The sequence below is a fragment of the Zootoca vivipara genome, chromosome 6, assembly GCF_963506605.1.
Source record: "Zootoca vivipara chromosome 6, rZooViv1.1, whole genome shotgun sequence".
Taxonomy (NCBI): Eukaryota; Metazoa; Chordata; class Lepidosauria; order Squamata; family Lacertidae; genus Zootoca; species Zootoca vivipara.
In genome coordinates, this window is record NC_083281.1 from 28,009,251 (window position 1) to 28,026,643 (window position 17,393).

The window sequence follows — 17,393 nt, forward strand, 5'->3', positions numbered from 1 at the left end:
GGTAAATGAAGTTTCTATGCACTCTGGTTTCCGTCACAGTGTTTCATTGTGCCAGAAGCAGTTTAGTCATGCTGGCCACATGACCCGGAAAGCTGCCTGTGAACAAACACTGGCTCCCTTGGCCTGAAAAGCGAGATGAGAAGTTCTTAATTTTAATAATGTTCTTAGATGTTCTTAATTTTTTTTAAAAAAGTTTCAAGTTCATTTTTTTTCTTTGTTCAGAAGAGTGGGAAATAAATAAATAAAATAATTTTGATTCAGTTTCCTTTCCTTTCCTTCAACCCATCCTTCCCTCCCGGCATGTTGTTGTTGTTGTTTAGTCGTTTAGTCATGTCCGACTCTTCGTGACCCCATGGACCATAGCACGCCAGGCACTCCTGTCTTGCACTGCCTCCCACAGTTTGGTCAAACTCATGTTTGTAGCTTCGAGAACACTGTCCAACCATCTTGTCCTCTGTCGTCCCCTTCTCCTAGTGCCCTCAATCTTTCCCAACATCAGGGTCTTTTCCAATGATTCTTCTCTTCTCATGAGGTGGCCAAAGTATTGGAGCCTCAGCTTCACGATCTGTCCTTCCAGGGAGCACTCAGGGCTGATTTCCTTAACCCTCCCGGCATATCTAAAAGTTTATTTTCAACAGGAAGTCTTATCATCTTTCTGGAATTTCTTTCCAGGCTGGAGAGACCATCCTCTCCAACAACTGCTCAGAAAAATGCACCTGTCGTCCCTCAGGCCAGCTCACCTGTGCGGAAACCAGCTGTGCTGCAGGGGAGACCTGTGTGCTCACAGACAAGGTGCGCAGCTGTGTAAGGCAGGTAGGGCACTGCACACTCAGCCCAGGAGCCTGGTTCACCTCCTTTGATGGAGCCAAAGGGAAACTCCTCGCTAGTGGCATCTACAAGATTGCCTCCTACTGTGATGAGCAGTCACCATCCTGGTTCAAGGTGCTGGTGGATGTCAGTGAATGCAATGAAGACACTGTGCCAGCTGGGACAGCCGTCTATGTCTTCTTCCGAGAAGCCTTCATCTCAGTGACCAACTACAAGGAGACTTGGGTAAGCCACTGTCGGCCACGATAGTTCAGTAGAACCTGCAGCTCAAATGTTATGGGTGTTGGTTCACAACCAAAGGCAAAACCCGCCTACATTGCACTTTCAATAATACTAATACTACTACTAATAATAATAGAACTGAAACACAGCCATCCTTTGACATCTGCAATTCTCTGAATTTTGCAGTACAGTGCACAAGAAATGTGTGCACAAATGCATGTACTGGGGTAAAGAGTGCATAAAATGCATATAAGTTGAAAGAGCATACAAAAATGCATTATATTAGGGAAAATGGCTCCACAAAAATGTGTATATGAGGCAAATCTGCACAGAAACACATGTATATTTAGAGAAATTCATACGAAAATGCTGATGAATTTTCACGAGGACTTAAAAAGAGTTGCAAAATGATGCGAAAATGTGGAGAACTGAATTTAGGCTGGAAAAATGAGAAACTGGGTGGACCCAAAATTGACAGATTCACCCATCCCTACTCTAAATATCAGTTGCTGGGAGATAAAGCATAGAAGAGCCTTGCTTCTGGGCTTCCTAGAAGCAATTAGCTGGGCACTTTGTAAAGCAGGATGCTGGGTTAGAGATGGACCAATCAGTCTATCTCTAGTTTGTATCAGTCGTTTAATAAAAGGGCTGGTGCCGTGCTGTTTTTATTGTAATTATTGATATGGTTTTAATAGAATTTATATATGCATATAATTTTAATTCCATCCATGTTTTAATTGTTTTCAATGATTGTATTTTCTATGTTTTTAGTGGTTCTTATTTTTATCTGTAAGCTGTCTTGAGTCAGGGAGAAAGGCAAAGTATAATAATAATAATAATAATAATAATAATAATAATAATAATAATAATAAATCCAAAAGTTTGTTATGTATGTCCTGTTTCTGCTTTGATCTGCCCCTCTTTTTCTTCTCCTTCTGGATCTGGGAAACAAATCCCATTCACCCACAATGACTCTCAGCATGACTCTGCCTCAGCCTGTCTTCTTTGCCTTTCAGGTCAACGGGCTCTTGGTACAGCTTCCATTGAATGTCTCCAACGCCGTGTCTGTCACTGAATCTCAGGACACCATTGTCATTAACCAAAGCTCCCAGATGCAAGTTCTCTTCAGTCCCAACGGCAAAGTGACCGTGAGAGTGACGGAGAGCCTGGCAGGGAAGTTGTGTGCCCCTTGCGGGAACTTCAACAATCAAGTCTCAGATGACCTGCGGCTGCCCAGTGGTCAGATTGCAGGAGACATTGCTGAGGTCGTTGATGCCTGGAAGGCTAGGGACTTCTTAGAGTGGTGAGTAGCTCGGACTGTGGCTCTTGGCTCTTTGTGAAAAGCTAAAACAGCCTCCCCCAGCTCGGTGCCTTCTAGACGTATTGGGCTCCAACTCTCAACAGTTACTTCCCATGGCCAGGGATGATGGGAGTTGTAGTCCAAATTGTCTGGAGGGCACCAGGTTGGGGAAGCTGGGAGTAGCTTTAGGCTATAGAACTAGCCTACACTCATAGGAATGTAGGGGAAGTTGCCTTCTCTCAGGTCAGAGGGTCCATCTAGCACAGCACTGCCTACTCAGACTGGCAGCAGCGTCCCAGGTTCTCAGGCAGGATGGTAGGTTTTTAACTGGAGGTGCCAAAGATTCAACCCGGGACCTTCTGCATGCCAAGAATATGCTCTACCTTGATGACTATCACTTCTCTCCAGAGCCATCCCTAGTGTAACAACTAATCCAGATTGTGGCAGCTAGACTAGTGACTGGGAGTGGCCGCCAAGACCATATAACACCAGTCCTAAAAGACCTACATTGGCTCTCAGTACATTTCTGAGCACAATTCAAAGTATTGGTGCTGACCTTTAAAGCCCTAAACAACCTCGGCCCGGTATACCTGAACGAGCGACCCCCATCGTTCAGCCTGGACACCAAGATCCAGTTCCAAGGGCCTTCTGGTGGTTCCCTCACTGCAAGAAGTGAGGTTACAGGGAACCAGGCAGAGGGCGTTCTCGGTAGTGGCACCCGCCCTGTGGAATGCCCTTCCACCAGAGGTCAGACAGATAAACAACTACCTGACTTAAAGAAGACATCAGGGAAGTTTTTAATGTCTGAAGTTTTATCACTTTATTATTATCATCATCATTAATTCTTTTGGGAGCCACCCAGAGTGGCTGGGGAAACCCAGCCAGATGGGCGGGGTATAAATAACAATCTATCACCATCACCACCACCACCATAACTGTCTAAAGGCGGCTCTGTGCCTCCCCAACCATTGGCTTCTCTTCAAATTTTCACTCCCATATATTTCACACCAGGTCTAACTCCCCACTTTCTCACAATGCCGCCCTCCTTCCCTTTCTGAGGCCCCACCTGCACTGTGCATAGCAAGCAACATTGTGCCACTTTAAACAGCCATGCCTCTCTAAAAAAAGGATCCTAGGAACTGTAATTTGTTGAAGGTGCTGAAAGTTTTTAGGCCACCCCTTTTCCTCTCACAAAGCTACAATTTCTAGGGTTCACTGAGAAGGATCTGTTGTTATCTGGGAACTGTAGCTCTCTGAGATGAATTTGAGTCTCCTGGCAATTCTCAGCATCCTTAACCAACTACAGCTCCCAGGATTTTGAGGGGGGAGCCAGCCAAGACTGCTGAAAGTGGTTTGATACTGCTACAAATGTCTAGTGCAGATGGGGTTTAATCCTTGGTAGATTGAACTGGGTTGCAAGCACTTCCGGCAAGTGTCAAGCAACTACAGGGACTTTTTATTCCCCACTCCTCAGCCCCCAACCCAAACACGCATATGCTGTGTAGAGGGATACATACAGTCAGTGTTAGAAGCAATGCGACAAGAAGCATTGAGCTGCCAGATGACACACCTTGAGGGCCAGCCTCACAATTCTCTCTCCTCTGCTTGCTTCCACAGTTACTGATACCTGCACGTGAGATACTTCTTAGACTGGTAAGTGACTCTCCAGACGGGCTTGCAGAAGCACAGTACCAGGAGGTGGGAGGGGAGAAGCAAAGCAACCATCCATTCCTTTAACTTATGAGAAGGCCAACCTTTTTTCTGATCCCAACCCCAATTTCTTTCATTATTTAATGTGTCCCACTAGCATCCCACTACTAGACACATCCCACTTGCCTTTGAGAGCAATGCCACGTTGTGTTCTTCCCAAAGCATTCTGGGAAGCATAGCTGGCAGAAAACCAAATGACCAGTGCCAATTTGAGATCACCAATGCACCTTCCTGATCATCAAAGGGACACCTTAGCCCTGTGTGACCCTTTGACAATCTCAGAGGGGTTGCCAGCGTACCTTCCTGATGTTCAGCCTCCTCTGCGCACATTGGGTCCCCTCAATGCTGAGTGCAACTTGGCGCCTGTGTTACTGTGCAACTAGAGCATCTATGAAAACAAGCTCAGCCCATGGCCTATGCATAACACAACTCTTCTTATGCCTTTTCCTCTCTAGCTATATCTAAAATCCCAATCTGGAAGCATGCACTGGTTGCACAAGCACCTTAGAACAATGCTGTATTTGGGTTTTTTTAAAAAAAGAAACATCCAAAAAGTCCTGCACGAGTGGAGCATCCAGTTAATAAACATAATGTGATTATCTACAATAACTGAGAATGGAGCCTTCATGTACAGAAGCAGTAGCTCTGTGTACCACAATTAGGGGAAATAGCTCTCAGCTTCTTGTTCTGCTTGTCAGCTTTCCATGAAGATCTGCCTGGCAACTGTGGGACTCAAATGTGCTCAAGTAGATGGACCTTTGACCTGTTCTAGCAATATGAAGTCTTTTATCTTCAGCCGGTCCAAATGTTTCCTGATGTTTGATGAGAGTTCAGCATCTGATCCCTTGGTGGCTTGTGAATTGCAGGATGTTCAGAGATGAAAATGCATAAACCTATTGCACTCTAACCAAGCGCTGTAAATTCATGTCCTTATCTCTAAAGAAGTAAACCGTTTGACAACCTTCTGTTCTATTTGTACAAACTCCTTTTCTTGCACACCCAGGATGGATGCATATGCTATGAAACGCCTCTCCAGTCTGATTTAGCTTGGACCATTAAGGTGGGCCTGCTATGAAATGTCATCTGCACAATTTGAGATGATTAGAAGCAGGAAAATACAGATGAGTCTATTTACAGTTCATGGGTCTCCAACTAAGTTATACTTGGAGCAGACCCATTGAAATTAATGGACATAGCTTAGTCATGTGTGAGCATTTAAGGGTCTGCTCTGAGTAGGACTAGCATTGTTCATTCATGAGTCAATTCCATCACATTCCCACAGAAATGTGTGATTTTTTTTAAAAAAATATGTGTGTGAACATTTGTAGCTATATATAAATATATGTCTTTTACAACAAAATACATATTTTTTTCCTCAATGCATGCATTTCCAAATGCATTTGACCCTAGAATAAATGTGCTTACATATTTTAGCAAGTTCTTGAGCCAAAAAACGCATATTGGAAAATTCAGAAAAGTGTAAAAGTTCATTCCAATCAAGTTTCCCCCAAGTGTTAGCCAAAGACATGTAGAAGGTCATATTCATGCCATCATTACTCACATGATCTGCTCCAATCAGCTGTTATTTATTACTGGGCTGTGTGATGTAAGAAGCACTGGCTGGAAGGGAATCTAAAGGAAATGCTGTTTCCCTGAAGTCGTCTTAAAGGATCTAGTAAATTACTGAGTCTACCGCACCTATCAATCATCTCCCCACCCCCACCCCTCTCTTAAAAGAAACTTTCAGGCTTACATCAGCCCAGCCTCCCGACTGAGAATCTGCAAAGGCTTGTTACATATGGTCAAAATTATTTTTCTAGAGACAAATCTGCAGATATCTTTATTGACATTCACCATGCACTTTTATTTCGTAACATCCTTCATGTCTTTTTGCAGCTTACTCAGGCTTGGCATGTGGCCATGCTCCAAAGCAACATTGTAAAAAGCAGCTGCACGCAACTATCACTGGTGCAGCAGGCAGGTGCCAGTCTTGATGGTCACTTTCAACTATTGCTCACTGCAAGAGAGAGAGAAAAAAGAATTAGACTGTAGTCCTTTACCCACTTACCCAAAATTAAGCCCCATTGAGACTTGCATCTGAGCAGACATGACTAGGTTTGTGGTGTCAGCTGGTCTTTGTGATTCAAAAATCAGAGGTACCCAGCAGGCAATACAGAAGGACCATGGTTTAGTCAGTGGATGAGTTTGGAAACTGTGGATCTTCAGTTGTTACGGGACATCAACTTCCATTATCCTTGGCCATTAGCCATGGGTGTAGACAGGGGGGGGCAGGAGGGGGCAGTTGCCCCCCCCTAGAAGCAAAAAATTATTGTATTTTACAGACCAAAACCAGCACTTTCCCCCTCCAAAAACTGAAGTGGAAAGGGCTTTGCTTTAGCAAGAGCAGCTCTCCACTTGCTGGGGGGGGGGGGGCAGGAACACAGCTGTAACAAAAACACATCAAATAAATAAAGCAAAGTGGCTACCAGTACTTAAGCAGTTAAGACAAGGGAGAAGAATATCCCTTCAGGCAAGGTTCACCCTATTCACCCTATTGTTCTTCAGTGGGAGCTGTTAATGAGCATTCAGGGATCGCATTAACAGTTCTTTTGGCGATTTAATGAGGGTGCAGAGGATTCAATTTGACTAAGGTGGCCCTGCAAGGCTAAAAGGAAGTGAATAAGAAAGGGGGGGGCTGTAGCTTTTGATAGACACAGTGATGTTTATAAAAAGCAGTGGTGTTCCAGTCTGCCCCTCCTTCTGCATCTGTATACTGTAAATCAGGGGTGGCCACCTCCCAAGAGACTCTGATCTACTCACAGAGTTAAAAACTGGGAGTGATCTACCCCCTTTTGGGGGGTTCAGATCAAAGCTGTTGAGTTTTTTTAAGGAAGGGAAGCCCTGTTTGGGGGGGGGGTTAGGTCAAACTTGTTGAGCTTCTTTTAGGAGGGAGGGAGGCCCATTTTTGTTTAGGGCTTCAGGTCATAGTTCAGCTTTTTTTAGGGAGGAGGAAAATTTTGGGTGAGCTTTTTTTAGGGGTGCCAGTGATCTAGCAGTGATCTACCACAGACATCCAGTGATCTACTGGTAGATCACAATCTACCTGTTGGACAAGCCTGCTGTAAATCAAGCAGAGAGAAAGCTGCTTACAAGGCTCCTGTACAGGTGTACCAGTATCTTCCTCTTGCTGCAGAGTTCTAGCATCACAGCGTCAGCCAGAGGCACCCACAAATATGAGTTATCCCTCTCTCTATTTCTTCCTTCCTTTCCTCCCTCTTCCATCCTCAATAAAATACTGGGGGGGGGGGGCAGATAAGCCCCACATAGAAAGCCCATCAACATGGGGGGGATGACTCTTTAAAATACAGTATTTACCAGTAATTGGGGGGGGGGAGGCACCTAGGCCTCTAGGAGTTGGCTGCTATGCCTAGGACAATTCAAGAAAGCAGAATGATGCATATGCTATGGTAATATATCAATAGAATCATGGAATTGTAGTCAGAAGGGACCACAAGGGTCATCTAGTCCAACCCCCTGCAATGCAGGAATTTCCCCCCAATGTGGGGTTTGAACCCACAACATGGTTGAAATATTATGCTGATATGCAGCAACACCTCGGAGTGATCGTGACTGCGGCCCTGTCTTGCCTCGCCCTCGCCCGCCCTGCCACCCCCTCTCCCCTGCTTGACCCTCCCGTCCTCTTGCTGCAGAGTTCCAGCATCACAGCGTCACCCAGAGGCACCCACAAATATGAGTTATCCCTCTCTCTATTTCTTCCTTCCTTCCCTCCCTCTTCCATTCTTAATAAAATACGGGGGGGGGGCAGATAAGCCCCACATAGAAAGCCCATCAACATGGGGGGGATGACTCTTTCAAATACGGTATTTACTAGTAATTGGGGGGGGGGAGGCATCTAGACCTCTAGGAGTTGGCTGCTATGCCTAGGAGTAGGACAATTCAAGAAAGCAGAATGATGCATATGCTATGGCAATATATCAATAGAATCATAGAATTGTAGTCGGAAGGGACCACAAGGGTCATCTAGTCCAACCCCCTGCAATGCAGGAATTTTTTCCTAAGGTGGGGCTTGAACCCACAACATGGTTGAAATATTATGCTGATATGCAGCAACGCCTCGGAGCCGTCGTGACTGCGGCCGTGCCTTGCCTCGCCCTCGCCCGCCCTGCCACCCCCTCTCGCCTGCCCGACCCTCCCGTCCTCTCCAGCCAAGCAGGGTAGCCGCCGACGCTGCCAGCCCCAGAAGCACAAGGTGGCCGCTGCCGCTGCCGCCACAATGTCGTCAGGCCAGCTGGCCCTGTAGCCCCGCCCACGTTCCCACTTTGTGGCCCCGTCCCTGATCGACCATGGCTTGCCCCCCCCTAGTTTTGATCCTGGCTACGCCCCTGCCATTAGCCATGCTGTCTGGGGTTGATGGAAGTTGGAGTTTAATAACATCTGGATGGTCACCGATTCCCCACCCCTGCCTTAGTGGCAGAGCACTAGCTTTGCATACAAGAAGGTCTCAGGTTCAATCCTTGGCAACCTCGGTTACAAGGATCAGATAGCTGGTGGTATGAAAGACCTTTGTCTAGACATTTTTTAATTTAAAAAAGGTTGAATTTTTTTTTTTTTGACTAGGGCAATGCTACTGGGGAGGATGGGGCACTAGCTCTTTACAGCCATACCTCGGGTTGCGAACATTGCACGTTTTTGGGTTGCGAACCACGCCCAATCCGGAAGTACCGGCGCAATCCAACTTTTGGCGCTCGCGCATGCGCAAGAACACAAAATGACATCACATGCATGCGCTGAATCGCATCACGCACATGCACAGATGCGGCACTGCAAGTTGTGAATGCTGCGGGTTGCAAACGTGCCTCCCGCACGGATCACGTTCGCAACCGGAGGTATGACTGTATTCTTAAACCATTTAATCCAAATCTAAATCACTATGCCTGCCCCACGCTGCGGACATCATGAAAGCACCTATATATTTTTCACCACAGGCCTAATAGCAGCATAGATGGTTGCCCCAACTAGGAAATAAATGGGTGTGTCAAAAACAGAGGCTTCTTTAAAGTTAAAAAAGCAAATTTTTAAAAAATGGTGGGAGATCCATTTGTAGATCTCCCATGTCATACGTGGTTTAGCCTTTAGTAGCCAAGATCTGACAGTCAAGTCTAAAACCAGGAACACACCTGGGTGAATGTTTCTAGGTGCATTTAAGCTCACGTGGCAGTGCCTGGAAATCTGCAGGTTGAGAGAGCATTTTTGTTCTATTTTTAGCCACTTCAAACATAATTTGGCTAGTCATTGTTGGCTAGTCCAAGGAGTGGGTCATCCAAAGACAGTGTTTGGAACCTGCTTCTCAAGCTCCCAAGGCAGCCCTTCCCCAACGTCTAGAGATTGTTGGACTACAGCTTTCAAATTCTCTGATTATTGGCTATGCTAGCTAGGGCTGATGGGAGTTGTAGTTTAAAATGTCTGGGAGGCACTAGGTTAGGGAAGGATGTCCTAAGGGCAGGCCTACTCAATGCATCAAAGGTGCTTTCAGTTCTATTCAGCCAGCATTAATTAGCCAATTAACCATTGGGAATCCCAGTTCCAGAAATCTAACAAAGAGTTCTGAGCTCCCTCACAAAACTACCATTCCCAAGGATGCTTTGGGACAAGAAGGCATGGCCTTTAAACTGGATTTTAATGTTAGTTTTCATGGTTACTGTTATGCCCAAAAAGGGGGTTAGGGGTTGGAAGGAAAGAGCTATTCCTTCAAAATTCTTCTTCAATCAGATGATGTCAGCCATTTTCAAGCAAACTGGAGATGTCTAGGTTAGGAAACAAATAGAGCACTGGAACTACTGCGAAGTGACTCACCAGCCAATAAAGTCTCTGGCCTTCCAAGCATCAATAACCTCAGCGATGTTCATCACAACCTTCCCATTGGGTAGTATCAGGTCATCAGAGCTGTCACCATTGAAGTTTCCACAGGATGCACAAAGCTTGCCCGCCAGGCTGTCTTTGACCTTCACTGTCACTTCCCCTCTGAGTCCAAAGAGAACCTGAAGACCAGCCCCATGGCTGATTGCGACCACATCCTGGGAGAAGCTCACAGACACAACTTCAGAGACAGTCACTGGGAGTTTCACTGGCTGTCCATTCACCTAGAGCACACAGACAGAGAAGGAGAACATGGCATATATCAAGGTCACTTAGCTCACGAGTCTTTGAGTTGGGAGTCAGAACTCCAAACCAGGTTGTAGGCAGAGGCACCGACCCACATGACCAGAAGGATCAAGTCAGGGCTTCTTACCCAAGCTTCTTTGTTCTTGTTGATGGCGATGAAGGCATCTCGGAAAAAGACATAGACTGCAGCCCCAGCCATCACCTCCCCATCACTGCACTCCTTGACATCCACCACCACTCGGAACCAGGCATGGGCATGGATGTCGCAGAGAGAAGCCACTTCATAGGCACCGCTGTAGAGTATTTCCCCCGAGGCACCATCAAAGGTGGTGAGCTGGGCTCCTGAGGTGAGGGTACACTGGCCTTCCTGCTTCACACAGGCCCGCACGCCGTTCCTGAGGGCACACGCCTCTCCTTTCTTGCAGCTGAATTCTTCACAGGTGAGCCGGCCTGAGGCATGGCAGGTGCATTTTTCAGAGCAATCCTTGGAGATGATGCTTTCTTCAGCCTACAGGGAAATCCCCAGACATGCAAGTTGATTTTTTTTGTGCTGGCCTGATCAATAACAGCTTTTGAACTGATAGGAAAAGGTAAGGTCGTCAAACTTTTGACTAGAGCTGGGCTGATATTTTCGGCCTAGCTCTTTTCGGTAATGCCTAGAAGTGAAAAGAACCAAAATGGCTGCCATGCTGTCAAGATAAAAATTGGGAAGATGGCATCCCAAATTTGGGCTTTAAAGTGTTGGAGGGTATGCCTTTGGTCAACTTGTCTAAAAACAAGCAAAGGTAAGCCAACCCTCTGACATGCCCTGATATTTCTTCCTCTCCCTCCAAAACAGATGAAAATCCTCCTTCCCTGAATATTTTCACTGGGGAAAATGGTTCTGCGAAAGTGGGATGAGAGAGAGAGAGATTTTCTGAACAGCCCTAACTTTTGTCATAAACTTTTTGAACAGTTAAAATCGTTAGTAGGATTGGATTATCACTTGTAGTTTAATGGTGAATTTTGGATACAATGAAGAGATAAAGTATTTTGATTATTATAAAAGATCCTGGGGGAAACGATTAAAAATAGGACCCACAACGGGGAAGAGGGGAGGCCAAGAGATTCATTGGAATCTTGTTTTTATGTTGGGCATGTGACTGTAAAATTTTAATCTGAAAAACCAAATAAATAAAATTATTAAATAAAAAGGAAAGAGGAATCACACCTTGATGTAGTACCCGTCATGCACACAGCCACACCTTTCCATCGGCACGCAGGTTTCCCCATCAGACACGAAGCCAGCAATGCACTGGCAGCCTTCAAAGCATTTCTTGGTGCACAGGGTGGGAGCAGAAAGGCCTGCGCATGTAAGGTCACAAGACCTGGCGCACAGCTCATATTGGCTGTTGGCAGGGCAAGCAAGAGCTGGAGGGAGAAGGGAAACACAGTGATACCCTGGCCAAGAAAAGTTCCCCTGATTCTCATGCACGCCAGGAGGATATCAAGGGACAATTCAATGGAAGGAGTAATGGCAACTGAACAGCCTCCATCACCTTCTCCATTGGTGGTGGTGGGGAGGGGGTTATTGGTTTGGGTTTTTTTGTTCTTGTTTTTATTGTGCATTTTGTACTATTGTATTGTATTTTTATGTTGTGAACAGCCCTGAGATTTAAAAATTGTAATATGCTAAGGCAGGCATCCCCAAACTTTGGCCCTCCAGATGTTTTGGACTACAATTCCCATCTTCCCCGACCACTGGTCCTGTTAGCTAGGGATCATGGGAGTTGTAAGCCAAAACATCTATAGGGCCGCAGTTTGGGGATGGATGCCTGTGCTAAGGGAGTTGGTGGTAGTGAAGCTGCTGACAGTGATTGGTTGGACTGTCAGAAGGTTGTCTGTGAAGGGAGGAGAAAGTGGAAGAAAACCCCTCTGCCATTGGCTGAAGTGGCTGGAGACTAGTAGGGATGGGTAAATCTGCCAATCTATTTCTCTCAATTTGTCACCCCCCCCCATATTAGATTCAGTTCTGCTCATTTCCATATCAATTCGGAACTTTTCCTTCCTTTTTAAAAAAGTCCTTGTTAAATTTCATTAGTATTTTAAGGCAAATTTCTCCAAATACGCACTTCTTTCACAAAGCAATTCCCCACAATACTGTGCATTTCTAGATGCTATTTTCACTAACATATGCATTTTTTAAAATGCATACCCAACTACAGTATGTGTACTTTTGTCCACATTACTTGGCTGGAGAACTGCATAGAAAAATTAAGAGAAAAGCAAAGTTTGTTTCAGTTTGTGCACTGTTAATGGAAAGTATGGTATGAAGTAGCTAGGTTTGCCTTTAAATGCAAACTGAATTGAATAACCCCTCCATCCCTAGGCACTAGAGAGAGACAGAGCAGGAAACAAGCCTAAGGGCAGTGTGTGGGGGTGGAGGGCTAAATAAAGTGATTGGCTCACAGCTGTTCAGTGAGTTTTGTTTGTTTTCCTGAATTAGGATATGAGCCTGCGCCTCCCCAGCCCTAGTTCTATGCTCTAACCCAAGGGTCAGTAACCTTTTTCAGCCATGGGGCGGTCCACCGTCCCTCAGGCCATGTGGTGGGCCAGAATATATTTTGGGGGGAAATATGAACGAAATCCTATGCCCCACAAATAACCCAGAGATGCATTTTAAATAAAAGCACACATTCTACTCATGTAAAAACACCAGGCAGACCCCACAAATAACCCAGAGGTGGATTTTAAATAAAAGGACACATTCTACTCATGTAAAAACATGCTGATTACCAAACCGTCCGTGGGCCGGATTGAGAAGGTGATTGGTCTGCACCCAGCCCCCAGGCCTTAGGTTGCCTACCCTACTCTAACCACTGCACCGCACTGACTGTCAGCTTAGCTGCCAAGTGTCCCGTTTTTCACAGGAAACCCCCGGATTTTAATCCATTTCCTGCTGTTCTCCCGAATGGAGAAAAATCCCGGAAATCCCCTGGATTTCCTACCTGCCAGGGAGCCTCCATTTTGGGTGCTGCTCTGTCCATGTGTGGGCACCGGAAATAGGGCAGAGTGGCACCGGAAGTCGCTTCTACATATGCCGGGCGGCCATCTTGGTGGTGGCTGCATGGCTGCATGGCCGCCAGGCATGCGTAGAAGTGACTTCCGGTGCCGCTCTGCCCTATTTCCGGTGCCCACACATGTGCAGAGCAGCCCCAGAAGTTGCTTCTACGCAATGTCCGGTGCCGCGCCGCTGTTGATCCCGCATTTTTCAGCAGGAGAGTTGGCAGGTATGACTGTCAGGAAGGAGGGAGGTGGAAAACCCAGAGAGTGTGAACAGAGCGGGGACCTGCATAGGGTTCAGAACTGCAGAAAAAGCTGGGGAACCATAAAACGCTGTAGGCCTGTGGTATATGCTGACCACCAATGGAGAAGCAGATCCACATATAAACTTACGGCAGAAGGAGGCTGTCCTCCACGCCTTGATGTTTGCTCCAGCTGCTTGGCACACAGCAACGTAGGCCTGGAGGCTCTGGCAGAGGATGTCCTTTGCCCCTTGGGCAGCACACATGCCATGGAGACAGCGGTTATAGTACTCAGTCGGCTTCACCAGGGAGTGGCATTCGCTGAAGGGGCCTGATGCGGCTTGGATCAGCCCACAAGAGCTCTCGGCCTGGTACGGCTTTGTCTCTGCAGCACTGCACAAGGGACATTTCTTCCTGCAGCCATCTGAACAGCCAGCATTATTGAGCGCTACTTTCCAGGACGCCCCAAACTCTGTCACGTTCCCAGTGCTCTTCTCATCGGGCAGTTGGAATTCGTCGCTCCTGTCACCATTGAAGTTACCACAAAGGCCACACATCTGACCTTGGTACACGCTGGGAACAGATACCAGAACGTAACGGGAGGAATCATAGAGGACCTTTAGGCCAAAATCTGTCTGCAGGACAATATTCTTCCCCTCCTGATTTACCCAAACATCTCTCCTGTCTATCACCAGCGGCAGGGTGTGCATCTCTCCATCCACCTATGCAGATCAGACAGAAGAGAAAAGAAAAGTACATGGGCCAATGTATTAGAATGAAGACAGACAATGGTGCAAGTTCATGTGTTTCTAGGATACAGCAGGGAGGGAAGCACGAGTGAGTCAGTCGAAGTGTGGGAACTTCCTGTCCCCAGGCCTCCATATTTGTACAAATTGGAACATCTAATAAAGAGATGCATGAGCAGTACATTGTACATTGCAGCATGTCGTTTCGTAAATGTGTAATTGTTTTAAAATTGCTGGTTCTATTTATACCTTGATCAATTTGATGTCGACATTTGATTTCATTTAATTTCGTCTTAATGAATGCTTTGCATTGTTTGATGTAAACTGCTCTGCTATCTGAGCAGTACACAAATCATGTTAAACAAACCAACAGTTTAGCCAAGCCTACCCAGTCATGGATTTTTTAAAACATGCATTTTTTAAAAAAATAAAAATGTACATCTGTTTTCAAATTGCTGGTTTTAATTATATGTTGACACATTTTATGCCCATTTGTCTCTAATGTTTGATTCAAATTGGTACTTTATATTGCGTTATGTAAACCACATAGACGTTTTAGTTGATTCAGCGGTATATTGATATTGTCAAATAAATAAATTAAATACACCGAGAATACAGAAAGGGGAAGCCCGATTCACTCATGCTTCCTCTCATCCTGCTGTAACCTGCAATCCTGGATGGATAAATAGTTAAGAACCATATTAAGTTGGTGGGAGTACCAGCATCAGTACTCTGAAGTATCAGGCAGATGTTGGGGCCATGAGACCTTGGCAGAGCCCACTACTGGTACTACTTGGGACACTTAAAAAAAAAAAAACCACATTCCTGTGCACCAGTCAGGGCTGAGCAGTTGAACTGCCATATTAGCATCACTTCGAAGCATTGTGGGAAATCTAAATGGCAGCTAAAACCAGACACCAGATGGTGCTTGGGATGTTACTGTCTGCTGCTTCTCCTTCCTTTTTTTGGGGGGTGGGGACCAACCAGAAGGAACTTTGTTCAAGGCCCCCTCCAGCCCAGCCTGGTGGATATTCCATACGTGTTCTCCATGGTGGCTCAGTGGCAGAGCATCTGCTTTGCATGCAAAAGGTCCCAGGTTCAATCTCGAGGTAGGACTGAGACCTGCTGGCCATCAGTGTAGACCAGACATAGGTAAACTCGGCCCTCCAGATGTTTTGAGACTACCATTCCCATCATCCCTGACCACTGGTCCTATTAGCTACGGATGATGGGAGTTGTAGTCCCAAAACATCTGAAGGGCCAAGTCTGCCTATGCCTGGTGTAGACAATAATGAACTAAATAGACCAATGGTCTGACTCAGTGTAAGACAGCTCCCTATGTCCACCAGGGCCAGTGCTAGGGCTTTTTGTGCCCTAGGCAAAATCACCTTCTGGCGCCCCCGTTACGAGCGGCGGCAGCAGCAGTGCCCATAGCTGAAGGCTTCAGCTACAGGCGCTGCCGCCGCTCACTTGCTACAGCCGCTGAGGAGCTCACAGCGTCCCCTCCATCGGCGGGAGGGCGCTCAGCTCTGCTTTTGGCTCGCGCTCCTCCTGCCTGTGGAGGGCATGCTGTGAGCTCCTCAGCGGCAGCTGCAGCGAGCTAGCAGTGGCGGCGGCAGCAGTGCCCATAGCTGAAGGCTTCAGCTACGGGCGCTGCCACCGCCACCGCTTGCTCATTGCAGCCGCTGAGGAGCTCACAGCGTCCCCTCCATAGGCAGGAGGAGCGTGAGTGTGTGCCGTGGGAGGGTGATGGTGGCGCAGGGTTTTTGTGGGGCAGGCTGCCCAGGCTGCTTGGTTCGCCTAAATGGACGCACCAGCCCTGATGTCTACTATTTCTTGGATATGGCTACAGACCTTTTACCTGGGGGAAATTAATGATGGAAGATCAGCAGTGCCCAGTGGAAAGGTAACAGCGCTGCAAGGATGTGGGAGACTTTCACATAGTGTCTCTATGTGATGTTCATATGTGGACAGGAAGGAGACAATGTCTAGCAGTTGAACAAAACAGGATACCTACCAGAACCTTCCAAGTCATTCCTTTCACAAGACTGATGACATAACCATGCACAGTGACAACAACCGTCTTTGGCACAACTTCACTGTCGCCTGACCCCTCGTTCTCCACCACCACCGAAAAGTGTGCAAGCTCGGGATTCTTGCTGCAGACTTTGGCCAAGGTGTAAGTGCAGGAGCCGAGGAAGTTGAAGGTCTGTCCATCAAAGGTAAGGTACTGGGTTCCTCCAGCCACGCTGCATTTGCCACAGCTGGTGGAGTGGCAGCCTTGGAGGCCGTTCTCCACCCTGCACTCCTCTTGGGCCCCACAGGAGACCTTCTGACACTCCACAGCTCCGTTGTCTCCGCAGCGGCATCTTTCATGGCAGGAGGCGCTGGGGACAAAACTGTCTCCCTTCTTGTAGTACCTGCCTTGGTACACACAGCCACAGTCCCCGACAGGGACGCACCGGTCTCCACTCAGGACAAACCCAGCATCGCAGTAGCAGCCCTCTTTGCAGGACATTTGACACCCATCTGGAGCCGAGAGGCCATAGCAGGTGACAGGGCAGCCATTGCCACAGAGATCATAGCGGGAGTTACGGGGGCAGGAAGGACCTGAAAGGAAACATCAGAGACCATGAACAGCTGAGGAGGAAAAGATGGGGTGGGGTGGGTGGCATCAATGCTAGGTGTTATCTTAGCCAGGTGGAATCAGCCAAGACTTTCTGTTCTGTCATGACTGACACACACACACACACACACACACACACACACACACACACACACTCATTTGAATTAGTTTAATTTTAATAATCCCCTTCCCAACTTTGCCAACCTGATTTTAGGCTAAAATGTATGTGCAGTGACTATTCCTGCATTGCAGGGGCTTGGAATAGATGACCCTTGGGGTTCCTTCACACTCTACAATTCTATGATTCTGTGTTCACCCCCACCAATTACTGGCTACTAGTGTTGCTGGGACCTATAGTTGGGCTGGTTTAAGTTTAGTAAATGTATAAACTGCATTTTAAGAAAACCTTCAGAATAATGTAAATAACCCATCTAAAGACTATTTCAGAACATTAGGTGATATCGAACTAAGTCATACTCAGAATAAACCCAATA

General features: G+C 46.7%; 2 protein-coding genes across 2 annotated transcripts in view; one reads left to right on the forward strand and one right to left on the reverse strand.

Annotated features, from left to right (window-relative positions):
* LOC118086742 (IgGFc-binding protein) overlaps positions 1-6,224 on the forward strand; it is a 98,231-nt gene extending 92,007 nt beyond the window's left edge. Inside the window, exons 45-48 of the mRNA XM_060276445.1 lie at positions 673-1,053; positions 2,067-2,353; positions 3,968-4,003; positions 4,516-6,224. Coding sequence (XP_060132428.1) covers positions 673-1,053; positions 2,067-2,353; positions 3,968-3,974 — 675 coding nt within the window. The 3' untranslated portion in view covers positions 3,975-4,003; positions 4,516-6,224. The remainder of the gene's footprint in view (positions 1-672; positions 1,054-2,066; positions 2,354-3,967; positions 4,004-4,515) is intronic.
* Positions 6,225-9,930: 3,706 nt separating this feature from the next.
* The window catches only part of FCGBP (Fc gamma binding protein), a 36,714-nt gene continuing 29,251 nt past the window's right edge, over positions 9,931-17,393 (reverse strand). Inside the window, exons 17-21 of the mRNA XM_060276446.1 lie at positions 16,291-16,883; positions 13,679-14,249; positions 11,454-11,653; positions 10,371-10,751; positions 9,931-10,221 (exon numbers count right to left, since the gene is read on the reverse strand). Of these exons, the coding sequence (XP_060132429.1) occupies positions 9,931-10,221; positions 10,371-10,751; positions 11,454-11,653; positions 13,679-14,249; positions 16,291-16,883 (2,036 nt within the window). The remainder of the gene's footprint in view (positions 10,222-10,370; positions 10,752-11,453; positions 11,654-13,678; positions 14,250-16,290; positions 16,884-17,393) is intronic.